The 14,524-nt window shown below is 39.2% G+C and overlaps 1 protein-coding gene across 6 annotated transcripts in view; it reads right to left on the bottom strand.

Moving 5' to 3' along the window:
- Positions 1–14,524, bottom strand: part of MUSK (muscle associated receptor tyrosine kinase) — a 74,575-nt gene that overhangs the window by 27,322 nt on the left and 32,729 nt on the right. For 3 of the 6 annotated variants that reach the window (XM_087822821.1, XM_016213724.2, XM_087822824.1), the window contains 3 exons: positions 12,642–12,671; positions 9,637–9,761; positions 1,405–1,564 (listed from right to left, as the gene is read on the bottom strand). In XM_087822821.1, coding sequence (XP_087678947.1) covers positions 1,405–1,564; positions 9,637–9,761; positions 12,642–12,671 — 315 coding nt within the window. The remainder of the gene's footprint in view (positions 1–1,404; positions 1,565–9,636; positions 9,762–12,641; positions 12,672–14,524) is intronic. The other 3 variants (XM_087822822.1, XM_087822823.1, XM_087822825.1) reach the window with 1 other exon arrangement.

Here is a 14,524-nt window from a genome sequence, read left to right as displayed (position 1 = left end):
AAAACAGCCTTTTTCCCCCTGCTTTTGTACTTTTTTTTTGCTTTTGCCATAGAACATAGTCTGTGCCATAATATATATGGCTGATTAACTTCCTTTCTAGATTGAAAGTCCCTGAAAGGCAGGGACTCTGTTGTTAATTTTCCCATTTGTTAATTAAGTTTGTATCCTTTACCTAACACAATGGCCTGAATCCAGTGTATGTAATATATGCTTATAAGAGTATTTTATAAACAACAAAGTGCTATGTAACTACTAATCATTCTATTATTTGTTAAATTGAGTTGAATTTACTTTTAGGATTCTCACCCATTTTCTCTGGGAGAAATGATTTCCTATCAGTGGAAATGTTAGAATAACTGATATGATGTCTTAAGACAATATAGGCAGCTATATTCCTGGAGAAGAAGACAGAAGGGAGCCTTGGTTTTGGAATCTTCTCCTTCCTTCACCGGCATGCCTCAGAGGTCCAGCTTTGCCCATTGCTCCCTATATATTTTTCTGTGGCCTCTGTTTACCTCGTGTTAAAAATCACAAACATTACTGGAAATTTCCCTATCAGCACAGATCAAAGAAGTGGCACTGTAGTAAGAAATGTCCGGCTCTGGAAAGCTGGTGCTGGGCACAGGTTCTACCGATGCTTGAATTACATGTGAGCGTAAGCATCTCTCAGCTGACCCTTGCGCAGTAGACATGCTATGAATATAACATGCTGGGCATTTCCTGATACAGGGATTATTTTCATCTCCAGGAATTCCACAAATGTCCTCAGAAGCCCTTGGGACATATAAATTTTAAAAATAAACCTTCAAAACCCAACACAAATATCCTAGAATTCCTTGTGTCAGCCTTTTTCCTTGAAACACCTATAAGTCTTGCTATCACTTGCATGAAACAGGAAAGGGAAAGACCACAAGGCAGATCACATACTCCTAAGTAAAAATGCCCTCAAGAAATAGCCATGAAGAAATGCGCATAACCATGGTAAATACCTGCCAAACTTACTCTATGAGAGCCTTGGAGAGTTAGATAAACTCAGAGAGAGAGGAGGAAGGAAGGGGAGGGAAGGAGAAGGGGAGGAGAGGGGAGGGGAGGGGAAGGAAGGGGAGGGGAGGAGAAGGGGAGGGAAGGGAAACAGAAGGGGAGGGAAGGGAAGCAAGCCTCTGGAAGCTGTCACCCATAACTTGGGTAGGTAGCTGAGGATTTAGTTTTTGTGGCAATAAATCAGCAAAATCAGCAATCATCTAGGTCAGCCTCAGGAGTTCAGCATGGAAGACAGAACAGGTCAAAGGCAGCTGGAGTAAGTGTGTACGTGTATGTGTATGCTTTCTCCCAGTGTGGTATTTGTAGTAGAGCGCCAACTCTTCCCCTCTCCTGGAGCGACGCAGTTGTCAAAATCTCTCCTACCTCCTATACTGACGGTGGCTGCAGCCTTAGCAGTGGTGAATTTCTCTCCATGCTTATTGGTAGCTACGCATGTGAAGAGTCCTGGCTTGGTGATAAACAGCTGCAGTCTTGAGTCAATCACTCGGTCTTTCACTCGTTCTTGAATGGCCCCGGAAGAAACCTGGTGGAGTAGGGAGAAACAAAAAAATAGAATTAGGTCAAAGGTTCCCTAATTTGCTGCATCAGTAGGCTTGAAAGAGAAAGGATTAGGATTATGATCAAAAGGCATGTAGTAGATTGTAGAAACATAAAAACGTTTCTGTCTGTATGCCCATGATCTTGCAATGTGACTTTGTAGCTCTTCCCTCAAAAGGTAGCATCTTTCTTCATGCTTTGACTACAGATTGGCCTTGCGACATGATTTAAAAAGACAAAGAGATTTGTAAAGTTCTTGCACAATGTGTTTTGCTGTCTTGTTGTTCTTGGAACCTGTGACCTTCTGTGAGCAAGCCAGAGATAGCCTGCTAGAGAATGAGGCACACATGACCCAGTTATTCCCACTGTTCCAGCTTGGAGCCAACAACAACAACCTGATGTATGATAAAACCATTCTAGACCAACCAGCACCCAGTTAACCTGCCAAGCAGAGGAGCTAGATCAGCCAAGATCAGACAATCCTTGTCCAAATCAACAAAACTACCCAGCTGACTCGCAGACTCATGAGCATTGATAAATGGTTATTGTTTTAAGCCAATAAACTTTGGATGGTTGTGATACAGCAATAGATAACTAATGAAGTGAAGGAAAGATATACCGTGTGGACTCCCCGAGATGCGTTCTCTGTCTTTTGAAGATAGAGATAATTAAGAATGAGAGGTTGTATACTTTTGGATTTATTTTCCTAACTCCCGTTCAGTTCCCCACAAATGCACATTGTATATTGGACGGTTACCAAGAAGAATGGTTGTGAAGCCGATTCTGTTTCTAAGGCATGACATACATAATGCCATACAACCTAAGTCAGAAAATCAAATGTCCTGGAAGAGGCAGGATATTCATGCAACATTAGCACATAATTGGCAGGTTAATATATGTAAGTGCTTATTCATTAGTCACCATCATTCCAACTCTGTGGGTGTCACTGCCCAGCACATTCTATATGTTGCAGAGTTAGAATTGGTACCCTAGTTTGTCTGACCCCAAATTCTGTGCTTTTATCATTGGTATAGTGCCTTCCCTAGTCCTACAAGTGAGAACAAATGAAGAGTCATTAGAAAACAAGAAAAGTAACAACAATAATCTCAACAAATCAGCCAAACATGAACAAAACCAATTTCTGACTTATATGCCATTGTTAAGGTGGTGGCATTTTTTCAAAATGGTCATTTACATTTTCCTTCAGCAGTATGCCATCTTTTTAATAACTATTCTTTAGTTATCACTGCTTATATGAGGGGAAAATGCCAGTTTGAGGGAAATTTGAATGGAATGACAACTAAGGAATTAGGCTTTGGTTTGCCTTGACCTTATGTTGGACCGGGGGAGGTGGGTCCCATGAGCCTCAACATAGATCTCTCTCTGTCCAGAAGAAGGGAATAAGGCTAGGAATGTGAAATTTGGAGCCAGTTATTTTACTGTTTTGCCTGAAGGGGGATTTTAGACTAGTAGGGGGTGAGACCAGCGAGTTTCCTTCCATCTGTAGCCAGGTGGCTGGCTGGCCCTGGGACCAAGCACTCCCTGTACAATCAGGCAGTAAAAGCTTGCCCAATTAGCTTCTTCATCTTTTTATTCTCTACTTGCATTACTAGTGTCCATCCTTCTGATAAAAACTATTTATGTGAACATTACTTTACCTTAACTGGGGAAATGTCCCAGGTCAGATCAAGTATTGTGGCATTTTCCCCAGATAAGCAGCCTGTACTCTGAGAAATTGACAAGGCGGAGAGAAAAGTATCTTTAAGAGACATACCCTCAGTTGGGAATTCAAATCAAAATAATTATTGTATTTATCAGAAATGCAACTTCTTATGAATCTGAGTGTCCAAGTTAGATCAAAAGGATTGAACAATTTGAAATACAATTTCGGACTTTCCCTGAATTTTAATACAAAGTGACAATGAGAGAAAAGCTAAAGACCTCTGTGCTTAGTCAACATGCCATATGCTTGCTATAAGGATGTTTCGTCTGTAAGTATAATTCCTTTTTAGTTTGTAGACGTGAAATCTGTGGAACAGTTACCTTCCTCTGCAAAGTTAGTCATCTCTTTCAAGAAGTATAATGCCTTGGAAATAACTCAGAAACGAGTAATTCCCCAGTGCTGACTGAACTCCAACTATTTTCATGTTCACACCTAAGACAGTCATTCCCAAACACCTCCTCAAGGTCAATGAAAACATTCTGGGTAGGAAAATAAGTGATTTTTAGACTGCTCGACCTCCCTTCTCCTGGATTTCATCCAGGTGTTGAAATAGTTGCACGAATAAACCAACAAGTTACGAGGCTCCTTGCTTGGTTAGGATGTGGCTCCTAAATGCTTTTCCTCCTGTTTCCAGAGGCCTGGCTTGATCCAGTGATCCGGTTTGTGACTCATGCACAGCAGGCCTTGTTAGTCATAGTTTGAATTTGTTTTTCTTTCTTTATGGATCATCCTGACCAACAGTTTAGTATTTTTGATGACCTAAAAATAAAAACAACCCTTTGCCCTGCATTTCAATCTTTTTGCCCTTCAGGTTTAAAAGATCAAAGGGATGAGTTCAGATTATTGCTGTGAGTTTTGACGGAGGTTTGCCTGAGCAACACCAAGACCTTAATTGAGGTGACTATCTGGTGTTTACAGTAAATATGTTATTTTCTCCAAGTCACCCAGGCATGCTGACCTGAAGGAGCTGGATAAACAGCTCTCTGCTCTGTGTGTGGTGTTCTTTCTGAGATAGTGACCTCACAAGGAAGCAAACAGGAAGCTCTATTAAACAGACATAATAGGTCACACCTGAGAAAATGGACATGAAACCTTTTAGAAGGTGGCAAAGTGATATAGACCTGTGGGATATTTAAATATATCATTAATATATTAATCATATTGTTCTGAGAGAATCTGCCCACAGTGCTGGATAATCTCATAGCTTCATCATGATTTGAATTTAGCATAAGACCTTTGAAAGGTATTTCGGTCTCAGTGGCCCTGCATACCTCAGGGAATTGTTAGGATGTGGTCCAGTGGGTCCATGTTCAGGGACTGGTAATAATGCCTGTCTGTGCATCATAGAAAAAGAAATAATAGACTGAGAAACATTTCCATAATGTTTCTGAGCAGCATAGCCATAAATATTGCCCTCTTTCAGACGGGCTAAGATATTCCACCAAAAATTGATATATGTAGTAACTTTGATTTACACAGCCTTTCCTGTGTTCTTTGGCTCTAACTGTTCAGGGTGTTAGTTTACTGGTATATTCACAGCGGGGGAAGAAATGAGCATGCACATCTTTTAGAGGACCCGTTGTACTTAGCAGTGTTAGTGAAGTTAGTTCACTAACTTGTAGTTAGTAAAGATCCACAGTTCAAACTCCGTTTTATTTTTTCTGCGCCAAATAGCTCCTGGGTATGCATTCATCTTCATTCAGTCCACCCAAAATGATATCAGGACTGTGGGCTCTTTTGTGTTCTCCTTAATAGACGTTCTGGTTTGCTACTTGCACCACATTCAATGCCTGAAATTGTCTCCATTTCCTGTGATTTGCGTCAGCACAGGCAAAGTCATCTCGATTTCCATTTGGACTTGGAGAGTATCACCAAGAACAAAACTTGGCTGTAAGAGCAACACATTCTCTCTGACCATGAGAACTACAGATGTACTTTGCTTTCTTCCTGGAAGAAAGTCACTATTAGTTTGTTTTAGAACCTGAGGCAATGGATCTATTTTGCCTTCTGCTTTCTGTGAATCACATCTTCACTGATTAAGTCTGGATCTCAATAAGACCAAAACTAACTCAAACCATCCGACTTTTTTATTACTCTTAACTCCAACAAATATAATCACACATTGCCCACTTCTAAACTAATAAAGACTTTTGAAAACACTGGATTCTTTTCTTTATTACTATTTTTGTGGAGTAAGACAAACTAGTAAAGTCATGTTGTCAGCCTCCCAGTTTTTTTACTGCGTATCTTTACCTGACTTGAGAGGCTTAAGACAACTACAACATCTTCCACAGAAAAGCCACACAACATATTGCCAAATAAAATTCAAATGACACTTGAGATTTAAGTAGAGGACTAAAGAACAGAACTACAAGTTACTTTATTATAACTTAACAAAATTAGAGAACATTAGCTCTGATGTCATATTGGACATCATCTCCAGCCACCTGACATCTCCGTCATTATAGACGGGGGAAAAATCAATGTCTGAGAGGTGAATGGACTCCCCTAAAATTACTTTAGCTGGAGAGGAGCATTTACAATTTAGGTCTTCTGACTCCCCACCTAATTCTCATTCTAGCTTCTTCAAGTTACAAGCTTATAAAATGACATCAATTTATTTATTTTAAAGAGATGGATGGTAGACCTTTAGAAAAGCTGAACCAATTTTAATAACAAATTATGAGAAAAGTCTGTTTGTTTTTTTTCAAGTATTAGAAAAGGGAAAAAAAACCCTTCAGCAGAAACAATAATGAAAACAAAAATAAATATATTGTAAGCTTTAGGGGTGCTAATGTAAAATTACTTTCTTCATTAGATGGGGTAGCCTCCGAGTGTGGCATCTTTTTCTTGGTTTACAGCATGCACCCACATTTCACACACTGACTCACTTGGTTTTCCACAGTATCCTAGTTATTCTCTTTTCTTTCCTCTCCTCTTTCTTTTATTTATTTTTTCCTCATTTGGAACACTCCTTGGACTTTAAAATGCTATCATTAATATATTATAATATGATAATATATGGACACTGCAGCCAAGATACCAAAAAGTTGGACAGAGACTATGCCTGCAAACATGAAAAATGAAAACAGCTGAGAACTCCTTCCATGAATCAAGGTTTGGGTTTGGGTTTGGGTTATTCATCTAGATTGAGAGCCATCCCCACCGTACCCGGAGGACTGGATTGAACACACACCCAATTTCCTTAAGACATAAAAGAGGGTCCTCAATAGGACCACCTAGAGAGTCCATATATGTCCCTTGTGGTGCAGTAAAAGGGTTAATCATTAGGTTTGAGATACTCAAACCCTGCACCTTAGAAAGAACTGGCCTTTGACTTTCTCCTGAGAGATAACCTTATCCCTGGGAATAGCCTGTCTGATAAGCATGTCTCTGTATACTTGAGACCTTGGGCCATGCCAGATAGTTCATGTTAACAATGTAAATTGTGATGAATATCTCTTTCCCTTTACCAGGGACCTTAGGCCATGCTGTATCAATTTGACCTTTGGATGGGGCTGGAGATTAGCTAAAATCAGTCCTGTGAGCCCTCCATGCCTATGAAACTAAGCCTTAGTAAAAACTCTGGACACCAAGGCTTGAATGAGTTTCCTTGGTATAATAATTTGTACATGTTGTCACACATCATTGCTGAGAGAATTAAGCAATCTCCATGCAACTCCACTGGGAGAGAACAACTGATTTTTTTTTTTTTTTAATGTATCTTTATTGGTTTCGGAGAGAGGAGTGGAGAGGGAGAGAGAGAGAGAAATATCAGTGATGAGAGAGTCATTGATGGCTGCCTCCTGCACGCTCCCGACTGGGGATCAAGCCTGGAACCCAGGTATGTGCCCTGAACCACATTCTCCTGGATCCCAGGTCGATGCTCAACTGCTGAGCCATGCTTGGCCAGGCACCCTTTACTGATTTTAGCCTGTATCCTTTCATTGTAATAAACTAGAACTGCAAGTATAACAACTTGCCTGAGTTCTGTCTTTCTAGTGAGTCATCAAACTTGAAGGTGATCTTGGGGACCCTGACATACCTGCAGCTTTTTGACACAGCAGACAATTCCCACCTGTAAAATCTTAGAGGCCGAGTCAGGCTACCTGGCAGCTTCAATGGAGGGAGCAAAGAGGTAGTAGCTCTGTTCAGTGGTCTGGACCCCAAAGTTTGTACTGTACATACAAAGGTTTTTAAAAGATCTGAGCTGGAGCCATTTTCAAATCTTTCTAAAGGACCTTCAGAGAGACTCCCCATCAACTAACAAATTGAGGAATAAGAGAGCAATAGCCATCTGAGGAAAATGCGTCACCGGTGTCATCTTGAATATTTCCTGACTTCTGAAGAGTCCATTTTTAAATACTTGTCAGGTACAGGGTTGGAAAGCAAACTTAAAAGTCAAGTTAGACTTAACTAAACTTAGTTAATTTTATTCAAACTTAACTAAATTAGAAATTTTCCACTCTAATTACTGCTCCTCCCTTCTTCCCACCCCAAATGTGTTTGAGTCATGAAAAGTAGTTAGGAAAGGGGGGGGTGATGAATGAGCATGAGCTAAGAAGCCAACCACAAGACTTTTATGGAAGGCAGGTACACACCTGCTAGAGCCCTATGAAAGAAAGGGAAAGCTCTCACCTGTGAATGCAGTTGGAGACTCTGGTTATTACTTGGGATTAGACACTTAAAATGACTCAGTTGGTATGCTGTTAGTGGATTTAAATCACCTGAAAGTTACCAGAAAAATCATGCAGGCCTCAGTGGTGAAAAAAGAACTTGCCCTGCTGAATAAACTTAAAATGGCAAAGAAAGTATTAAATAAGGTTGTATTATGTGCATATCATGGTTATTCAACACCTGAGTTACAATTATAATCTTAGTCTACATGTTAAAGCCTTCCTTTTCCATCTGAACTCCCAAAAGAGAAATAAAATCGTAAATGATCAAAAATAAAGTACCTTTACCTAGACCTCAAATTAATCCCTGACTTTTTTTTTTTTTTTTTTAATCGAAACAATACACAGTAGGTAGTCAAAAAGAACTAGGCACATAAGGAAACAAAACACAATGAACAAGAGTCAGCAGGAAAACATACAACAGAAGTAGGTCTTAAACTAAAATAAAAGCCAAAACTGTTACAATAATCTACACAAGCCTATATAATCCACAACCGCTAAAAGCACCGTTTACCTGTTTCCATTTTGCTCTCTCACCTCGAGCCACACTGTCGTACCTGCTGTTCTTCTCACATACCACGTGCACCCTTATTCAGATTTCCCCCGGTTATCCCCAGTTATCTCTGTAGCCTCTTCCTTTAGCTCCTTTAGATCTTAGCTCAGATGTCTTCATCATAATGAGACTTCCTGACACTCTATTGGAAATGCTGTCTTTCTCCTAATGTTGCATGTTTTGTCTCATTTTCTGGCTTTGCTCTTCTACGTAGCCCGTGACACTGTTCACATAGAATATATATTCTCCTCTGTTTTCTTTTATGGTTTGTCTTTCCCCATCAGAAGGTAAGCTCTTCGAGGGCAGGAAACTTGTTTTGTTTGCTCCTGTATTCACAATGCCTAGAATAGTGCCTGATGCCCAGAAGATGCTCAATATGTATTTGTAGAATAAATAAATTAATGCTTATATGTAAAGTGCTTAGAAAAGGGCCTGACTTATAGTAATCACTTAATATAACCAGTATAAAAAAATGAAAGAAACAATCTGTTGACCTGACAGATATGGGTTCTAATTATGGATTACTTTCATCAAAGGAGATTTCAGCAGTGAACGAATTCTTTTTTTTTTTCTTTTAATGTTTTTATTGATTTTAGAGAGAGAGGAAGGGAGGAGAGAGATATAGAAACATCAGCATCTCTCGGCTGTGGCTGCTTCCTGCACGCCCCCTGCTGGCGATTAAGCCCAAAACCCCAGCATATACCCTGACTAAGAAGCAAACCAGTGACCTCCTGTTGCATGGGTGCAATGCTCAACCACTGAGACACACTGGCCAGGCTGAACTAATTCTTAAGTGATGAGTTTTGTGGAATTATTTTACTTTTGTGGAAAGGAATTGCTAACACTTCCCTTTTATACAAAGGCATAAGGAAAGAAGTTGATTTTCTACTATTCCACGTGATGCAAGGAAAGAAGTAAATCCATGGTGTTCCATTTCTGTGGCAGTGACTTCTAGGATGAAAATATTAGGAGGCTCTGAAAAGTGGGGGTTCAGGGGGCACCAATGACAGAGATCAGGGTAACTCTACAGATATGTGGTCTGTCCTGAAACTCACCACCAGTGAGTCTTCCCCAGATAAGTCAGTCCCCACACAGGTGGCACTCACAGTATTCCCGTTTTCAATCCAGGTGATGGTGGGGACGGGGATGCCTGTTGCTGTGCAGCGCAGGGTCACAAAGGAGCCAAAGGTGACATTGTGGGATTCAGGAGCCCGCAGGATTCTGGCAAAAACTGTTAGGAAAATAGAAATGGTGAGTGACTCTCCCATGTGGAATGGTCAAGCTAGAGTGGCTTTTAAAAAATACAAATCAGATCCTGTTCTCTTGCATAAAATCTTCCTTGTTTCCTCTGTCATAAGGATTATACCAGATGCAATGCCCTGGCTTCTAAGTCATTCATGCTATGACCTTCCGTTTCTCAGCACTCCAGCACATGCCAAGCTTGCTCTTATGCTTGCCTCATCCTAGAGCACTCATCCCCCAGGTCTTCAAGGGGCAGGTTCCTTGCCCCATCCAAGGGCCTGTCTCAGTGTCATTTGCTCAGAAAGGCCCTCCTTGATCACCCAAAATTAAGTGGAACCCTCCCCCCATTCACTTTTTCATCACCCTATTTTATTGTCTTTGCAGGCCTTACTGATATCTGAAATTATTTATTTTTATCTATTGTTTATCTACCCCCCATAGATTGTGAGTTGTCAACAACCAAAAACCTTCCCTGTTTCATTCAGTACCTAGAAGAGTGCCTGACCAAAGTAATAATATTTAACTGAATTAATGAATAATTAATGTTTTACACATTCAACTGTATCATACAGACAAAATCTGTCACACTTTTCAGGGTATGAAATGAGCATACTGGGCCAAAAAGAAAAGGAATACTTTAGGCAAAGTGTGGACAGAAAAATGAGTCATTTATATTCCTTTCTGAGGCTGAATCCCTGCTGATTTGATAAGAGGAAGTTCTTTAGATGTGAGAAGAAATTTTACCTGTATCTGAAGAGTGGAAATGAGTCTCAGAATGTACAGCAGATTGAAGGAGACTTAGAATCACAAAATTACTAAACTTGGAAGAGCTTCAGAGATCAGCTATATTCCTGCTCTTATTAAATGGACATAGAAACTAAATCCCAGTTCATTTAAGTTGCTTTCCCAAAGTAATAAAACTAATGGGTGAGAAACTTGAACTCAAGTCTTTTGACTTCAAATTCAGTGTTCTTTAAACCATTATGGAATCTTTTAAACTGCCCATTATATTGTACATATAATATTTTATGCCCTTGCCTTTTGCTTTCGTAGACATAGTTCGGTAATAAACTCCCATTATTTTAGTGGTAGCCACAAACTGAAATTACATTCTAGGTCATTAATTTTCAAAGTCATGTGATATGTTTCATATCAAGTAAAATGTCCACTGAATATTCCTACTTGTATTTTATTTGCATGAAAGACAATATCAAAGTGTTTTTGTTACATAAACATGCTGCTTAGTAGAAGGAGTATGACATAGTAATTTGGAAAGTATCTGCAACTGTTTTGGTATGGCTTTTGAAAGAAAAAAAATTATCTGGTCTTCTTTCAATAGCGTTATCCATCTTTCTCCAGTTCACTGGGAGCTCTTTCCCACTTGCTTTCCTATTGTTCATCCACAATGTGGAAAATAGACACAGGCTATCGATCCCTGGGTTTTCTCTCATGGTATCTAGCGATGAGCTTGGGCCTTTAATTTCTATTGGGTAAGTTACAGTGCTAACTGCAGGTTGAGAATCTCATACTCAAAACGGGGCTTAAGCAGCCAGCGATTCCAAAGTCCCCTATAATATAACCATATCATGTTCTCGCTTTCTCTATCCCTCTGTTTCTCTCTCCATCTTTCGAAGCACTTTCAAATACATAAGTTTTGTTATTGATTACCACTGTCAGGGGTAACTTGAATTTGTAGTCAGGAGATACAGCCATTATTGACTCTGAAATTGTACTGGTGGCGCAGTGGAAAGCTAATGGACAAGGGACCCAAATTAAGTCCTGAAATTAATGAGCATTTGGCTTGAGATGAATGACCTCTCTTTTCCCAGTAAGGGAGTAAGACCACAGAAACACTTACGTCCTACATACATGCTGTTTGAGCAATTTTTTCAGAGGACACAGCAAGCTCGCATGGATTTCATTTCCTTTTGTTTTCTTTATCATTTTCTAGTTTCCCTTAAAGAAGTTTTTAAGGTTACTTGATTTAAATAAAAAGTGGCTGATAGGAATAAATTGAAAGCACAAACAAAACTAAACAAAAAAAATTACACAGGAGCAAGTGAAACGATTTTATCTAAATTTAGTTGTAAACAGCCTGATACTTAGAAATAGGACACAGCTCAACTACCTAATTGAGTTACTGAGATATGGAGGTGCCGTTTCAAATAATACCAGCTAAGGTTGATTCCTAGGGCCAAACTGCATTATATGGAAACTTGTGAATTTCATCCAAAAATATAAAAGTTTAGGTTAGAACAGCACACAATTTGAGTCATAATCAAGACAGAAGGTGCTTGCTTGGAAGGAAAACTCTTGTACAATAGAATGTTTTTTCCAAACAAATTTGACTTTCAGCCATTTTCCAATATATATATACACACACACACACACACACGTATGTGTGTGTACATATATATGTATGTATATATACCTGTGTACAATCAAAAATTGATTTACATTCAATTTGGTTTGGTTTGGAACAATTGCACCCTACTTGTCCTCTTGAAGTAATAACAGTAAAAACCCAGGATAGCACCTTGACGCTTCTACATTTCTTCAAAAATTGTAACACCTTCCAGCCCCCAAAAGGCTTTTAGTCAGAGGCTCCTTTCCTTTCCAGTCTGTGTGAAATCAATAGTCTTGTGCTGATTGATGCCATTTCACTTAGTATATTAAGTCAATAAGTATATAATAAAGCAACCCATCTAATAATAACGCTTTGTTAAATGCTAACTTAACATTCCCCATACACCGTTGGTTATTTCTGTACAAAATAAGGCACTTTGAGTTGTTTACAAGCTCAGCAGAAATAAACAATTGAATAGAATCATACATTTCAAAAGAAGCAGTGTAGAAAGAGAAAAAATACCTTTATTATCTTGCTCAGGTTCACTTTCCTCTATTAGAAATAAGACAAAACAAACAAAAACAACACATCGTGAAAAGGGAATCTCAGTTGTGCAACAAGATTAATTAGAATCCACTTATCTCTTATTTCAATAAGAAATAAATGTAATCAAGGGAAATTGCTGACCTTTTAAAAGCAAACTTTAAATGATGTAAACTTTCCAATTATTTTAGTCAAGCTGTATGACACAGAAAATAAGCTACAGCATACCAACAACATAGCTCACTCATGCATTTTTATTTTAATGTTGACAATTACCCTTTCCTTCAAGGTAACAGACTTGCCTACTCTGCTCTTACAAGTTGCGCTTCTTCTTGTTAGCTTGGCTTCTTCCCTTACGAGGCCTTCTGTGAGGTCAGTGATGTTGAATCTGGGATCTCAGCTATCATTTCTATGGCAGTAGACTCATGTTGTGGTAAACAGAGGATTAGGGGGTTTCTGCAGCACAGAGCCTATCACCAACAGAGATTCTCTGTCTCAACCCTCAGAGGCTGCTCAGAGAGCACAGAGGGTCAAATCATTATTCCCTAGGAAACCACGGGTGAAGGAAGCTACAGAGAAAATGGAAAAATGACTAAATTGGATACACAGAATTGGGAATTTATTAAATTTAAAAAGCCCTAGAAAAGATATAATGAATTGTTTCAAAGTGTTTAATATAAGCATATCAGATCTAGCAGATCTGAGCACACATGGAACTCTATTTTTCTTTCTGGGAAGGTTTATTTGTTCATGTTGGTTTAGACCTTTCTTCAAATTGGTGGTAAGCTAACTGCAACATATGTTTATAAGTGTAAAATAGCAATGCTGTCTTAACTACTTTTAATGCTAAGAATACATTGTATAGTTCTTCACAGATTATGGATATTTTCAAACATGATACATAATCTCATTTAACCCTGACCATAGCGCTCTGTACATAATTGATACTATTCAGCCCATTTTCCAGACAAGGAATCTGAGACATGGATTTGCTGCAGATGCAGAGCCAAAATTTCCAGCATCATGCCTAGCATCACAGTGAGAAGGCCTCATGTCTACACTTAACACCCAATCCTCTTACACATAAGTGAATTTATAATTTCCCATTTAAACTTTTCTCTGTCTGCACCTTTCCTATCTCCACCAATCAAGTCAGTGTCATACTCTTATTTTATTTTTTAAGTATCGAAGTCAAAGACTACTTAAAACTTCTGTGGACAAAAAAACCCTTATGTAATAAACCTGGCTCAGGGGGCTACATGGCAGCCCTGACAAGCTCAGTGACCGAGAGTAACCACACAGGATCGTCTGATCATAAATTCCTGACTGGGCAGACCACACAGGGAGTCATGTCCCAGGCCTGTAGCTTCCTTAGTAAAGGTGAATCTACCTTAAGTGAGCCCTGTCCACCGTTCTCATGCATGTAGGATAACATACCTTTGAAATGTCAGAGTAATTTTCTAAATTCCTGGAAGGCACCACTACAGGTGCTGAGCATAAGACCACCAGAGCAGGAGACCACAGAAGCCCTCATTATTTTCTTGTTCCCCGAACACCATCTCTGTGCTGTAAATGTTAATTATTAACTATCCTCTACCCAACAATATAAATGAAGTATGTGCTTCTCCATTTTGTTTTTTATCCATTCCTAGAGATTTCCCTGCTTTGCTTTCTCCAATCTCCTTAATCTACCACTAATGGATTCATGAAACTTCTTTACGATTTCTCCTTTGATTCTAATGCATAAAAGGAACTGGAAAACTGCCATCTTCAGAACATTTAAAAAAATCCATTGAGATCTTGCTTCCGGGCATATCCTAAAAACTTGGCTCAAAAACACTCTGATAAAACTTTTCTATAGG

The sequence above is a fragment of the Miniopterus natalensis genome, chromosome 12 (genome assembly GCF_054644295.1).
Source record: "Miniopterus natalensis isolate mMinNat1 chromosome 12, mMinNat1.hap1, whole genome shotgun sequence".
Classification (NCBI taxonomy): Eukaryota; Metazoa; Chordata; class Mammalia; order Chiroptera; family Miniopteridae; genus Miniopterus; species Miniopterus natalensis.
This window is presented reverse-complemented; position numbering and strand designations above follow the sequence as displayed.